Genomic DNA, 16,645 nt, shown 5'->3' with positions numbered 1-16,645 from the left:
TATATATATATATATATATATATATATATATATATATATATATAATTATACATAATTTTTTGGCATCCGGTATGTAACTACACTTTGGCAAGAGCAGCATGTGGTCTATCAAGTTTTGGCCAATAACTTACTTTATTTAAACTGTATGCAGCTGGAAACGAGAAGAAAGAAAGATGCAGTTTTCCTTTTAGTTTTACATACTCTATTTTTTCTTTATATTCAACATTTACTTTAATTTGCCAATGTTCTGCAGGGTTATTTCTGACAGTGAACACAAGGCTGACACAATAAGCTGCCAGAATGTCATCACCTTAAAAACTGCAGGTTGTCAAAACCAGTTTAGGCTGCCACTCATAGGATTGTTTGACGCTGAAATTTAACAAAGGCACAATGAATAATTACACATCCATAGACATGTGCCTGTGGGGAAACCATACAAAAGGCACCTTTTACATCTATACTGCTCCAATAAATAGTTCACTGCTCATATTAGGTTTGTTTTCCTAAGCAAGGTGTGCACTTCAGAAAATGATGTAGACAGACAAAGAAGTGTTATTCTGTGTTTGCCAGGGTTGCTCGAGGCATAATCTCACTCCTCAGCAGACATCACTGTTGAGTCAACAGCTAGCCTCCGGGGTCAGTGTTTTTATGATCATACTCAGCAGTACTTCATTTTGGTCTCCTTCTTCTCATTTTCTGTGTCGTTCATTATAAATCTCTCTCTCATTAAGATGTTCCCCATCTAACTTGTTCTCCTACAGTATATACTTTGGCAATCCACAAAAATCTCTATGCGTTTTTCTTATTGTTAGACTCTCATACCCCTTTCAGTCTCAACAGACTCTCTCTTGCTCATTTTCTGTCCGTCTTGTTACAGCCTGGATTTATTGCAGTAATCAGTCAGTGCTCCTGTCCTGCCTCCTGACACATTCTGCGGCAACTATTATGCATATGTTGTTGTTATAGACATGTACGCTGGAGCTATAAAAGACCTCAGGCAGATAAACAGAGGTGAATGAATGTTGTGTCTATAAAATCAAATTCACCTGGGCCCATTAGGGAAACATTTCCAGAGAGAGTTGGGTAAAATTAAACTTTTAAAAAGCTGAAAACTGGTTAAAAAATAAACAACAAGAAAACAAACAAACAAACATAAACACATATTTTTTCATGTTTTGTGCAAAACCTTTCCAAATTTGGCATGGGGTAAAGTAGAATATATAATATGACCATCAGGAGCACCTTACAGTTAAATGAATATTTAGTTCAAACTCATTCAAAAGAAATGTGAAGTACTCTTAAGTCTAGCATCTTTCTCAAAGAAAAGAATTCATCTTTAGTTTGTTTCTTAGATTAAACACCATGGGCCAGCATCTGCTCACTATGTTTAGACTGCTATAATAGATACTGACCACCAGCACGGGTTTTGTTAAACCTTTATTAAATAAATATTCTAAAAAAGCCTAAAACATTAAAGTACCTTGCTAAAGAACAAAGAACCAACCTTAAAAAACAAAGAAATGTTGTTCAGTGTATGTATATATATATATATATATATATATATATATATATATATATATATATATATANTATATATATATATATATATATATATATATATATATATCTATATATATAGATATATAGATATATATATATGAACACATTTAAAAAAAAAAACTTCCCCAGCCATTGCGGGCGGTCTTTTTTTCCTCCAAGCTCGGTTTAGCTGTTGATGTCTGATGTATTTCCAGGGATCTGCAGTAGCCACTCTTCAAGTTTGGGCGTCACTACCCCAAGTGCCCCAATGATCACGGGCACCACTGACCTTCCAGGTTTTTCTCCAGGTCTTCTCTGAGACCCTGGCATTTCTCTAGTTTTTCATGTTCTTTTTTCTGATGTTGCAGTCCCTTGGTATTGCCATGTCAACCACAATGGCTTTTCTCTGCTTTTTGTCCACCACCACAATGTCCAGTTGGTTTGCCATTACCATTCAGTCCATTTGAATCTGGAAATTCCACAGGATCTTGGCTCGGTCATTCTCTACCACCTTTTGAGGTGTTTCCCACTTTGACCTTGGGGGTTCCAGCCCATACTCTGCACAGATGTTCCTGTACACTATAATGTCCTATGGGCCCCTTGGATTTTGTAAATGAGGTTTGTGTATGCTGTCACTGGCCAGAATCTCTGTAGGCCTTTGCTGCAACAAAGCAAATATGACAGGTTAGTTCTCCATAATTTATATCCAGGAGAACAAACATATGCTTCTACTTTTTGTACCTCTCACCAATCCACTATGCTCTGAATGTCTTTGACACCTCAACTGAGATTTGCCTTAAGGCACATGTTACTAATCCAGTAGCTCTGTGTCAATACAGAGTTGCATTTCACTTCTGTTGTATAATGGTGGTCTGAACAGTTGCATATCACAGCAGTTCTCCTTAGCTGTTTTTTAGTTTCATTTTTAGTGGAATGAGGAGCATCACATTTGACAGGCTGATGTCAGAATTTAATGGCAAACAGAGAAAGGCATATCCTGCAGCTGTTTGCAATCTGAGAAATGTTTTTCTAAAACAGCCAATGTAGAAGTTTAGTTTGTTCTTCAAATGTATTATAAACTACCTACAAAAGTGGTTATAACATTAATGGGTATGGCCTAATCTTTTTACCTTCATTGTGTCTTATCTGAGGTGAAGTTAGGGAAATGTCAAGGATTTTAGAAAATTGACTCAGCTTTCCTGTCAGACCATAATTAGATATTTGATCAAAAAAATTATATTACTAAAGATATCAACCCTTACTGATCAGCTTTAATGGGATTTATTGGTCAAAGCCATTTATCTGACTTTAATGTTCAAGGTTATAAATGCTCCAGCAAAAACATTTTTTCACCCCTGTAAGCTAAAAGGTTTTGGTGTTCGTACTATACCTGATCGCTGGGATTTTGAACCAAAAAGTCACACAACATATATTACTGTTTTAGTTAATGGTGACTCTGTGGACGTCAGTGTCAATCAAAATTCAAGCAGGAAATGGTGTTGAACTGCCACATTTTGGCAGACCAGTCAGATAAAAGCTGTATTCCTTCATGGTGTTGGCAGGGGTGCAATCTGATCAAAACAATGATCCCTATGCTTGAGGAGTTTGGATATTTGAATAATTCCCCAGATTTTGATTAAATCTAAAAAACTGTAGGAAATCTAGAAGAAAACATATTTATCCAGAGACCCTACCTGGCATCTTACCAGTCTATATGAAAGAAAAAACAAAGGTGGGGAAGCAAGGATGCTTATGAGGCACAAATTTTTTTTCAGCTGATCATTTCTTCTGTGACTCATTTTTGCTGTATTGCTTTACATCATGCTCCTTACCATAAAAAAAAAAAATTAATCATTGACAAATATCCCTAAAACCCTTCTTAGAATCCCTTTTCTCCAGACTCACCCAGTTAAAACCTCTTACACTGTCTTTGTTGCAGGCTGCATTTTATTTTATTTAGCCTAGATTCCATCATATTTGTTGTAAAAATCCTTTACCTGTTCTGTTCCAAGAGCATTGTGTGCTGGTAGCCCACAACATGGACCAGTGCTTTGTGTTTTGATTAACAGCTGATGCAGCCTTTTGAAAATGACTGCTTGCCTGCTTTCTTTGCATTTTAGAAAGCACCTGTTTTGCAGATTTTTTTTTTTTTTTTTTACTTTTAGTTTTAGTTTTTTTGACCCAGTCAAATGCTGGACATTATTTTAATTTTTGGGACAAATTAGGACATCTTGTCACCCTAATCTTGTTGTCAGACGCACAGTGGTCTGGCGGACTCCATGCCTCGATAGATCAGGGAGGTTTTGGAAGCAAACACAGACCAATACATAGTAAGAAATGTGGTCATAATGTAATGCCAGATTGGTGTAGTGTCATTCTACATATATTGCCACAATGGTTCCCTAATAATATATGATGGTTCCTTGTTAGATACCCAAATATTAATCTCTCTGAAAGACCATATGCTCTACAGGCTGTAATTTAAGATAGAACAACATAGTTATGCAGAGAATGTATAATCTCTCCAGAGGCATTTTCTATTTTTGCTAAAATGAGCTAGGGTTTATGTAAAAAAATTATACTGAAGAGGAGTTAAGCTGTTATTTAATACCAATACAGCTGATGAGTCATATATAATACACTCACAGTTCTCTTACATGGATGAGTGAATCACAAGTTAGGTGGGTAGTTTGGATTAAAACAACTGCCTTTCAAGCAAATAAATTGTCTATATTACATTTTAGAAACCCCAAGAACTAAATTACCATATTCTCTTTGCATTGCTTTTAAATGTCTTTTATATACTTTATTTATATTTATATACTCAGCATAAGTGTGTTTAGAAACATTTATGTATTCCACACTTATAGCATGATTCTGTAAATAAATAGTTTTCCTTCTGTATTTTTATTTTTTTCACTGGCTTTCTAAGGAGTATCTGCAGGAGATGAGTCCTTTAAAGAGTCTCAGTCTGCTGTCTTTCTACTTAGATTTGCATGTTTTCCAAAAGCATTTATGGGTTCTTCTTGTTCAGCCTTGGGTACTTAGGTTTTCTCCCACAGTTCAAAAACATGACTGGGTGGTGGTCATATGGGTGGGTGCATGGAATTTGCTCTGTATTTCTTTGTTGCTCTTAATTTGACTCGTGACCTGTTGAGGATGTACTTTACCTCACCTCTCATCCAATAACAGCTGGAAATGGGCTTGAGTAATTCTGCAACCCTGCATAGACAACAGGGTGGAGGAAAAAATGTTTTTTTCAAAGGTCAGTTTTGTTAAACCAACACTAAGTAGCTTTTCAAGCTTCATAAAATATTTTCATAACTTTTGGGATCTACTTACAACTAGTTGAATGACACCTCTATCATGGCCAGAGGTATCTTTATCGCTTTCGGCGACACTAGGCAACTGTTACAAGGGTGGCAGTAAACCTGCCACACACAACAACGTCCAAAAAAAAAGCTTCCTGGATTGGAGGCGAAACATCTTCAAATTTAGAAGCTTGGAAACAAAGTCCAGTGGATTTGTTTTAAATTTTCTTTTTTTGAAATGACTATGACCTGGATGACTGAGAATCTCTCACCAGCACAAAACAACATATGTGTAGATTGCTTTACTGCATACTTCACTTCAACCTTTCCCCATTTTTATAAAGAAGGAAGTCGATGTGACTAATTTTCTTAGAGAGACTTTATATTTGTGCAAATTGTGCGTTTCCTGCTGTAATCGATACTCATTTTTACTGTGAAAATATCAAACATAACATTACATTTATCTGTTTCAAGATTCTAAACTCATCAGCACGTCAGTCGATGACGAGTGGTGGCAGCGGTGCAGGAATACAGTGCAAAACCAAAGTTAAATCTTTCTTATTTTCAGCATTGTCATATGACATTGTTTTGCCACAGTTAGATTCATTACCTCATTGCTATCCATCTTTCACACAGCAACAGGACACATCAATGTAGTTCAATCCAACTGCAGGTGACCAGAAGATCAGAACTTTACCACGCTATGTGCTGTTCCTCATGGGAAATGCTTTCTTGCTTCAGGCAAAACAATACAGCTTTTATCAACTCTGGGAAGCCAAAATCAACCAAGACTGAAAGTTCTTTAGAACTGCTTTAAGCTACATGAAAATAGAGCTGCAAAAATGTTAGACTGAAGATGCTTCAACTAGTCAAAACTGCATTTTGATGTTAAAAACGTTTCTGGTTAGTTATTAACACATCTGTGTTGTTTAAACACCTTTCTGTGTTTCAAAGTGTAAGTGTTCCAGAAGCTAACTACACCTTTAAGATACCTACTATTAATAACCTTTCCAAGGGACCCTTATTCAAATAAGAAAAGAAAGAAGCTATTTCTGTGTCAAAAGTAAAACTTAAATCCCGATACCTATTTAAATACAGACTTACAGTACTACTACATTTGTTGGCATTCTTGTTCACATTTCATCAAAACAAAATTTTAGTTAAGATGGATAATAACATTATTAGGTAATGTTCACAAATGAAGATTACCTACTCTAATCCTAGACTATGGCTCTCGAACTGAAAAGGGTGGCTTGCCCCTATCAAGTCAAAGAAGAGCTCAAGCAGAGGAGCTATTTTAGGGAGTTCCTGTCAATGAGTGAGGTAAGAATAGAGCGAAAATCCATCCGAACTCATCAACTTGTTATTGCTACCTCCTGTTCCTAGCTCCTCTTCCTTCACCTTTCAGGGGGTCAACAGTAAGAGCACTTTGATACTTAGAAAGGTGCTTACTGTGCTGAATCTGGATTGCATATAGTCTTTATATAAAGCCTTCCAAACACCATCATAAAGTGGAAAAACACATGGATGATGCTAGTCAATCTGGACTGCATTCAAGAAAAGAGCTGCAGAAACAAGTTAAATTAAACATAGAAAACAGCTGAAGCTTTTTATTAAATAACCAAAACATATGAATGTACATATACATTTGCATTTGTCACACACAGTACCCCAGACAAACTAATGCATTTGGTCAAACTCTGTGGCGTGGGCTGTGCCTGCAGTTAATGTACTGTCAATCAAAGGAATGTGGGAAATCTTATACAGTAGCTCCTATGCCTTGGATAGGAACGTTGTGAAGTAAATATAATCTACCAATAAAGAGCATCCTGACTCCTTCTTTACTTCCAGTAATAATAGGATTGCACTTATCATAGTGAAGGCTGATGTACTTACATCCACTTTGGTTTAAGTCATCTTACCAGTTTGCACTATTCAGATGGATCCTATACTGTAAAGTGCCTTGAGGTGACTTGTTTTGTGAATTGGCGCTATATAAATAAACTGAATTGAATTGAATTATATCTCAGCCGCTCCTGGAAAGTTTACGGCTGGAGGAGTTTGGATCTCTGGGAAAAACTTTGAGCCTATAAAGAAGTAGATCCAGGAATGCAGGCATCCTGTAACTTATAAGCTTTAGACTTTAAATAAATTGTCAAATTTGTCATTCATGTGTGTAGTATGATATTTCACAGTTTTCTTAGATCGAGCTGAAAATATCAAAGCTTTGAAATTGCTTTCAAACACTAATCAGTTACAATAAAGAATTCCTCATCTTAGCCAAACATTCAAAGTTTTGTTTTCAAAACAAGCCTTATAAAGTATTAATTTAGCAGCACATCAATTTTTGTGAAAGTGTTATAAAGTGGAAAATGTTAAACAGTAGTACCATCTGAGTGCTACTCCCACTCCAACTTGTACTCACTGACCAGGTGAACCCATTCATCCCTACAGTCGGCAATTTTTCAAATGGACACTTTCACAGCATCATAAACTTTGTCACTCATTCTCTTAATGGCTTCATGATCATAACATTGATTTTATTTCACTTTACTTCCCTGCACGCTTTTCAGATCACAGCTCAATAGAGCACCTGTAGATGTGCTGGCAAATACCTGCAGTCCTGTTTGTTTGTTTTCATGTAACTAAATCCAAGTTACCAAGCTGAGATTTTTGAAAACAATTTGAGTTAACTTTCAATCTGTTTTTCTCTCTTCTTCTTTCTCATCTCAAGAAATAAACAAATTTATATTTTTCAAACCAAAAAAAACAACAGTTGCATTTGCTTGGGGTATCAAAAAGTCGAAATGGGTCTAAATGAAAAGATGTGTATACTGCACAGCATCAAGATAAGTCATGTCTTTGAAGCAGGTGTTTGCTCTATTCTTTATTTTTTTGTGTTAGGAAGCTGGTACCAAGTACCTAAAGAACTCGAGAGACCAACAAACAGGCTTTTTTTAAGACATAGAAACACTTATAAATGAATATTCTCTTTAGAGAAATACACATTTTTTTGTATCTTTATTCATACTCCTACATCCCAGTGCTTGCGTTTTGTGTATAAAGGCCAAATATCAAGAGGTCTTATTAAAGTGACTCGTGGGCTTTGCAGTAATTCAAGGAGAAGACTTAGACATAAAAATGTTTGTGGTCAAAGTGCATCAGGTTCTCCCAACCATGATAAGACCCAGAGGACAACAGATTAATTTTAGCATTGCTTAAAATACGCGACAAGTTTCCCATGATGTATTTATTTAATATCTAGAAATGATTTCCTCACCTCGTAGTTGGTGTGAGATTAAAGGCGGAAATGAGTAACATTGTGCTTGTGAGCATGTATATAAAAGCATGCTTGCTTAAGGTTGTGTGCTTGTGTTTACTAAGCAGTAAAGTGTGACCATCTAGTGAGCATTTGTGTGCTAATATTACAGCAGAGCACTGTGCTTTAAGATAGTACCCTCTTGTGTTTAGACTGAATTTATTTATATTTAATTCTGTACAATCAATAGGTACACCTTTTACGATTCGTGTCGGAGTTTTAGGAGGTCAGTTTAAACCAACTTATCATTTGAAAAAAAGGACAGATTTGCTTCTGGTATCTTTTAAATAAATGTTGTGCCTGTTTGGTTCTGAATCATCCTAATTTTCTGTTTTAGGCCTTTTTGTGTGGTTATTGCTACTGTGGTGTTATTAAAGGCTTAGTGCTGTAAGAACCATGCAAAACTATATAAATTGCAAAGAGATTAACATTTTTTTTTTTTTACTTATATCCAAAATGCACTGTTTTTCATTTGTAGGAAAGTAGATCACTTTGATAGTTGAATCTTCATATTTCCTGCACACAGAATTCAGGCTACTGTAATTGAGCAAGCCTAAACAGGAGAATTATATATACTAAATCTATCAAGAATTATTTTCGCAAAAGTAAACTATTTTCATGAAAAGGTACAATAACATCTCCCGGAATGTGAGTGAATTCATGCTTCTATATAAAAGCACCATATTTATTGAAGATTTCTGGTCTTTAAGCAGGACAGCATCCTAAACTAAAATCTGTTGCCATTTAATTTAGAAACTTTTACAGTTCTAGCACAGACCTCACCTGAGGAAGAAAAGAAAAATATCTGCTATTTCATTTTTAATCAGTTAAATTATTTGCTCATAGACAGGGATTTTTTTTTATTTTATTTCTTGGACTAACACTCATACATTAAATGGTATTTCAAGAATGGCTTATTGTATGTTCCTCATTGCAGTGCTGATTTCTTCAAGTTAATGTGCAATGATAGTAATTCAGTTACTGAGCAGCATTATAAATTGTAAATACTGTTGTTTGTACTTTTATCTAATTTTATTCTTATCCTTGTCTTGTTTTATTCCTATATCTTATTTTACACCATTCATATGGGAAGGGTGAAATTTAACTCATTTTATTCTCTTTTATAAATTTTATTTCGCTGTATTATACTAACAATCGTATTTTTCTCTCTTTAAATGGTTGCACTGCAAGAAAAGAATTTCCCACAAGGGATAATAAAGTAATTCTGATTCTTATTCTAAAAGTACTTTGATTTTCTCCCACAGTATAAAAATGCATGTGAATATTTGTAACAAAGGTTCAGAGGAATTCCATTAATACCTTTTTATCCTCCTATTTTCTCCTGATTGACGGATAACCTTTTTAGAGGTTTCCTCACATTTTAAGCTGCATGACATTTTAAATGAGAATTAATTTTTTTTTCTAAATTAAAACGAAATGCAGTCTTTGTTAATTGTTAATCTTTGTCAACCTTGTCTTGTTCAGCCATCCTCAAATGGTATAATTGAAATTAAATAAGACAGAATTAATTCACCTTAAAATTAGAAAATGTTAGAAGTTCACAATTGATGTCCAAAAATAAATACGCCTTGTACAGATGACATGTTCTTCTATTACAACCTTTATGTGACTGAAAACAATCATGTTTTTGCCTGCAGCAACAGGTACAACCGTTATATCTTCATTATCTTATGTGAGCAATGGCCTACACTAATGTCCTATGATTTGGGGGGTTTCTGTAATTAAAGGGATTAAAGGATGTAGTAGCAGATGAACAGAGAGGATTTTGTCTGAATGAATGTGAGTTTTATGCAAATCTTTGGTAGTAAATAATAAAATAAGGGAAATGATGTTAAGTTATAATGCTACCACAGCCATTCCAATAGTAATGAAAATGCTCTCATTTTATTTGTCCATTTTTTCTGTCCCTCTCCTAAGGCCTTAAGATATTGATGATAACTAAAACAATAGGATTCTGCATACAAGCAGCTGAAATTAGTTTATGTCTTTAGGTGGTTGGCCTTAGAGGCAGGTCTATGAGTCTGGATATTCTTGAGGAATTCAGAAAACAGCCACATTTCAACTCCATACCAAAAGTTGATAGCTTTAGGCATCTTTTCAGGTTGCCTGTTGGACAGTTCTCTTTTGTAGTTTTCTAGCCATATCCCACTGGGATAAGTCCTCAGAGTAGGACAAGAACTTGCTGAAGAGATTAAGTTTTGCTCTGAAATGCCAAGGGATCCCTTAGAGCGGTGTTTCCCAAGCTTTTTTGACTTGTGTACCCCTTTGGGTATTTTGTCTTTCCATGAGTACCCCTCTCAGTCAAAAGTATTGATGACTGCCTAAAAGAGGAACATACAATAAATAATTATAAAGTAAAGAGTATTTTATTTAATCTTTTTAACTTGGACATTTAGTTCTTTGGCATTGTATTCTTTTTTACCTCATAAAAAATGTTGCCTGGAAGTAAGGAATCAAAATAAATACAAAATAAAATATTATAAGCATGTGTTTGTAAAACTGGAGCTCCTCTGTCTATCTCCCCTATAATCACATTTAAACTGGATGAATTTGAAACAAAATACTCAAACAAAATTATAGTCTCACATCATTTGTTTTACACTGTTTTCATCATCCATGACACTGGATGTAGAGAACAGCATGGTATCAGCTGTTTTTTTACACCTTAGCTTTGATCAGGTGTGGAAAAACAGCTAATACTAGGCTATTCTCTACATTCAGTCTGTTCCTCTCCTCTGTTTGGATGTGTGTCAAAGCTGAAAGTGAACTCAAACATATAAGAAAAAAATGTAGTTCTGACTGAAAAAAGCAGCTTTTTTTGTGACTTGTTTTATGTGCTTTAAGAATATCCTCAATGTAAAATTGAGTCTAATTACAATTTGTCTGTGCTGTCTGAAGGTCATTTTCTATGTGCTGTGTTTTGGCACAGCAAACAGAAAACACAGTTCCAATGAATAGTTAACTAGTAATTGCTCAGAAAAGGTAAGGTTTTACAGTCAGACCAGATATGACCGTCCTTGCAAAAGCATTGACCAATATAAAGCATCTTTTTAAAACCGAGGATGCATTACCACTGCAGCTCTTAAACTTTTTAAGCAACTTTTATGATACGATTAATGTGAAGTTTAAACACAAGTACTGTAATTATATTACAGTAAGAGTGTCAATCTGAGGAAAAGAAACTTACAGAATGATATGTCAATTTACCAATAATGCACGTTTATAAATTACCAGAAAACCTGGGGACAGGGTGGGTTTAAATTAAGAAGCAGGTACTGTACAGATTGGGGGCATCGTTTCATTAATGAAAAATCATCAGAGGGTAAGACAAAACTGATTGATGTTCAGATTAAATAAACAGTACATGAACTGTATATAAAGTGGTATTTGCTGTTCTTGTATATCAATAACAAGTATGCAATACAGCAAAGTCGATTGGCTTAGTAAATAAAAACATTCTTCTAAAACAAGGTGCTGAATATGAATGAGTGAAAAATCCTCCAAAGCCTAAAGAGAAAAAATCCCATTATAAACGGTTTCTATCAAAAATCTTTGTAGGTAGATATAGCTCTAGACCGCTTTAACGACAAAGAAAGTCTGTCTTATTACAAGAAAAACAAAGATAATTAAAGAATAAGTCAAGACCCTTACAGAATTATATTGCTATTCTATAAACGCCTTGGGTAAAGGCATTTATCATTCATTGCAATTAGTATTTCATCTTTATGAATGTGAAAGGCCTCAACATACAGGCCCAGACAGAGCATTTTGATCTGTTATTAGCTCCCCAACACATCACAATGCGACTTATTGTCTTCTACTTTTTTGTCTCCTTCCATCATTCTTTTTACAGTGCTCTTTGGGCAGTTTGTCGTGTTCCAGACTTTGCCCACTGATGTGGTCGAAATCTATGATGGACCTTCAACAGATTCATCCCTTCTCACCTCCATATATGGATCTCACTCAGGTAGCCATATCATCTGTATGTGAAGGGTGGATAATTAAGCTTTAAGCTTTACAATCTAAGCTTCTTGCTCATACTTCTATTAGAAATTAATCATGTTAAAACTCAACTAAAACATTCATTTAAAAGACAGCAACAATTAGAAACTTCACAATAAAATGACATGATTTCAAGTTTTCCCTTCTATTAAAAAAGTATGGTAGAGCAGCTTAGACTAGATTTTTTTTTACATCACATTGAAAACAGCAGATTAAAAAACAAAGCAAATTAACAAAACAAGAGGAAAGTTTTGTTCAGTTTTTGTGTGATGATTTATTTGCTTTCCTCAAAATTTTATCTCTGTATCTCTTTTTTAGGGGAGACACTCCCTTTAAGTTCAGGAAACAAGATAACCCTCAAGTTTACTGCGAATGGAACAGACACGGCGAAAGGATTTCATTTTGTTTACCAAGGTAAGGTTTCCTTTTTTTATTTTTGCTTATCTTAAGCAGTGAGTGCCTACTCTTGCAGTTATTACATAAAGGCGGCAGGCGTGTGTCAGTGAATGAGTCTGGGCATGACTTAGCAGAGCAGAATGATGGGGAATCAAATAGCCTGTCTTGGCAAAGAGGGCAAGGCTGACTAATAATGTGTGAGAAGATTCACAAGGGCTTTATGTATCCTTCTGCCTTCTTTGTCTGGTCATCTCCTCCTCCTCTTTTTGCGTGTCTGCTTAGCATATTTAATACTCATTCCTTTGATTTTTGCTACCTCCCTTTTTTTTCCATAGCTGTACCTCGGACAAGCGCCACTCAATGTAGCTCAGTCCCTGAGCCTCGTTTTGGGAAGCGGATAGGGAATGACTTTGGCATCGGAATGGTGGTGCTCTTTGAATGCAGCCCAGGCTACACACTGCACGGCTCCAATGCCATCAGGTGCGAGGCCGTGCCCAATGCCCTGGCCCAGTGGAATGGCACTGTGCCTACGTGTGTTGGTAAGCACTCTCATCTCCCAGCCTTTGCTGTACTCCCTACAAATACACACATGCACCCAAAATACACACATTTAAAAAGAAGTAGGTTAACAAGGCTCAATGTTCAATCCATTTTGAGTTATTACACCATTTCTTGTTAGCAGCATTTTCTTTCTGTTGCATTTGCTTTTGCGCTTGCATCTTTTGGAGACTGTATCATACATAGGTTAGCTGAGTGTTTGCATTTGTTGGCCACCGTAGAAAAGACATGTTTAAGAAATCAATGGGGGTTTATCTGTTACTTGAAAATGTGTCCCAGCCCTTATATTTTGTGACTACTAAAGAGGAGTTTGTTTAACCATTGGAAGTTTGATATGGCCTTATGCACAGAAAATAAGCCTTTTTTTAAGCTTTGTCAAAAAATATTAGCTAAAGAAGTAAAATTCTTTAAGCTCTAGGTTAATATAACCAAACATCAGTTTATGTGAAGTTTCTTACACCTGAGAGGCTAATATCCCTTTTACACAGTCGCTTGACTAGTCGGCCTTGAGTGATCTATGCAAAAAGAAGTCAGCCCATAGGTGAGCACTCATCATATTCTTACTCTAGATGTAGTTCTTTTCTCACTGTACATGCTGTTTTTTCAAAGATGTGCAGTTAGAAAGACATGCTCTGATTCTCACGATGAAACCCACACAGCTGCTTTGAAAAGATGCATAGCTATGATGAAGTGAGACAAAAGCTATTGAAATACGGCCCCATGCCAGCAAGCAAATAATCCAAGGCGGTAAGTGCAGGAGATTTCAACTGAGAGTTCATTGGAGTGTCCTGCCAAGCAGTGAGGGAATAGCCATGGCACGCGCAGTTTCATTTCAAACACAGTGATTTTTATTTCAAGATTGAATCTGGCTGCAGTATCTCCCTCAGCGACAGTGTACTCATTCAGAATAATGGATTTAAATCTTATAGGCACTTGTGGAAAAAAAAAAAAAAACACACTATACTAAATTACCCAAGCAGTCTTTATTGGATATGACAGCATCAGGCATTGTTTCAAACGGCAAATTTGCATGTCCTCACCCTGCTTTGACTGACCTGGCTCATAACGCAGCATAGGTTTGCTTTCGATTTCACGAAAACAAAACCATTAGATTAGAGGGGAATTTCAACAACAATTTTGACGAATTACACTTTCTTCACCTTAGAGGATTCATAATGCTCAAACTATATTTCATAAAAGAAAATTGAATTTTATGTTTGAATCTTTTTATGTCAAACAAAAGTGAATGAAATGTTTTTAGATACTGTTATTATTTTTTAATGTAAGCTTCTGTCTTGATGTTGATATTTTCCCTATGTAAATGATAGCTTTGGTTGCTAAAAGGGAGAAGTGGTTACAAAAGTATTTTTAGACACAGACTAGTGGCATCAGCATCATATAAGCATACAAAATAATTAGGAAGTTTAAAGTAAGTCATCACTGTCCATTTTATATAGGCTTACACATCTCTGGGTTTCATCCTCGGTGTGCCCACACCATTGAGTTCACAGTTGCCTGAAACACTTGTTCGAAGGTGTCAACAAGTAAACAGTATCCAACAGTGCTTGTTTTTAAACCACTGAGTCTTGTTCTGAAACAGCCTCCTAAGACCAATTAAAGTGTCTCAGGCTGGGGGAGTGGAGGAAGGCCACGCCAGAGCACTGCTCCTGATGACACATAATATTTCACATATTTTGAAATATTTACAAATAAATGAAGAAAATGATACTTGACTAAGCAGCTACACCTGGTTTATTCTTGATAATAACTGGACTACGGCTCGTTTGCTCTAAATCTTTTGAGGTAAATCTACATTTTTTATATTTTTTCCTTCTTGTTTTAATCGGTTGTCCGAAAGTAGGATCATCCTCTCAAATTTTTAAAAAGCCACAGCATTCTCCATACAAAAAAATAACACCATCCAGTTATAATTAGCAATTTTATTGAATATTAAATCCCACTATATCCCACTAACCTTGCAGAACAATAATAAGGTCTTGCCTTCTTTGACAATGAATCAAAAATAAAATTAGTTATTAATATTATTCATATTAAGTCCCTTAGTGGTTGATTTTATTGCATATTTAATTCTAAACAATAAAAGTAAAATCTACAGAAGTAAGTATTATTTTATTATTCAGCTATCACTGTGATACAGTGTTAAAAGAAAGGGGAATGCCATTCTTCAGTTGTAATGTGATCCTGGAGTTAATGAAATTCAGCATTAAATACACGTCAATATCCCTTCGCAAGAAGTTAATATAGTGATGGTTATGATATGAAAGTATGAATTCTCCACTGCCTGACTGCTGTAGATGTAACCCTGAAGTCATTTGCTTCCCTGCTTCACAAAGAATAAGAACAAAGTTGTCACCGTGGTGCTGATTTCTAATCGTTCTTTTGAGGAGAATAGAAATAACCAATAAAATATTGATATATATGTTAACAAATACTTGAAATCTGAACTTTTGTTTAGAAGATAAATATTTCTTCCGTTTGTTATGCCTAGCGTTTCTCTTTTGTTTACACATCGTCCTTTTTTCCATTACTCCTTTTATTCTATCAATTTGCTCATAGAGAGCAGAACTTTATAGTCCTATAATGTTCTTCACAATTCAACTCCTTGTGTGAAGCAACATATTACGCAGCACTGATAAAGGTTTCATTTGAACAATACCTATGCTGTCGGTTCCACAAAAGCTGAATACAATTGTTTGTAAGCCTAGTTGGATATAGTTACCCTGGATATACAGTAGTTACCGTACTTAAAACCCTTAAGAAGTGGGGAAAATTATGATATAGAGTTTGGCTCCATTTATTTTGTTGGTTTAATTATGGACTTGATATACTGTTTTTTTCTTGTTTTTTCTATCTAAAACTACCCAAATATATGCTAAGGTGAAAAATGCCGATCTCATCTAAATGGAAAAACAAAGGCCTTGCAAACAACCCTTAAGGAAAGAAAAGTCTCGCCAAGCTTGGCACTATTTTAACTGAACAGAAGGACACTTGACACCTGTCTGGAAAAAAGCTGTGAAAAATACTGTAGCTGCTGTTGTCAGTTAGCCACTGTTTTATTATTTAGTTTTTTACACATGCTCAAATGTCACACTGTCAAACTAGTGTATGTCAGCACCACCGTGTCAAAAAACGCTACCGGTGGCACCGATAGGAACAAGTCACACACAAAAGTGGTTAAAAGTAATAGTTTACTTGGCCTTTGGCAAAGTAAAGTTTAAAAAACATTTTTATTTGAACCACCAATAACTTACTGTTGTACTTTCTCAAAGCAGGAACAACCCCTTTATAGTCGTGTATATACTGTATGTACATTACAATCCCCAAATTTTGTTTATTTTGTTGAGGTGTTATATAATACACAAACATATTGCAGTGTTAGGATGATTCTTTCCCATAATGTTGAAGTAAAAGAAATACATACTGTGTTTTTCTACTGATAAAATTGTTATGTTCAACTACGCTGGTCCCCTTAAATAAA

At 35.4% G+C, this 16,645-nt stretch overlaps 1 protein-coding gene across 1 annotated transcript in view; it reads left to right on the top strand.

Moving 5' to 3' along the window:
• The window catches only part of LOC107102721 (CUB and sushi domain-containing protein 3-like), a gene marked incomplete at its 3' end in the record, with an annotated part of 164,716 nt that overhangs the window by 125,183 nt on the left and 22,888 nt on the right, over positions 1–16,645 (top strand). Inside the window, exons 32-34 of the mRNA XM_015402128.1 lie at positions 12,044–12,157; positions 12,511–12,606; positions 12,924–13,127. Of these exons, the coding sequence (XP_015257614.1) occupies positions 12,044–12,157; positions 12,511–12,606; positions 12,924–13,127 (414 nt within the window). The remainder of the gene's footprint in view (positions 1–12,043; positions 12,158–12,510; positions 12,607–12,923; positions 13,128–16,645) is intronic.

Source organism: Cyprinodon variegatus, unplaced genomic scaffold (assembly GCF_000732505.1).
Source record: "Cyprinodon variegatus isolate N-32 unplaced genomic scaffold, C_variegatus-1.0 Scaffold1304, whole genome shotgun sequence".
NCBI classification, from domain to species: Eukaryota; Metazoa; Chordata; class Actinopteri; order Cyprinodontiformes; family Cyprinodontidae; genus Cyprinodon; species Cyprinodon variegatus.
Note: the sequence above shows the minus strand (reverse complement) of the source record. Positions and strands in the feature narration are given on the sequence as shown.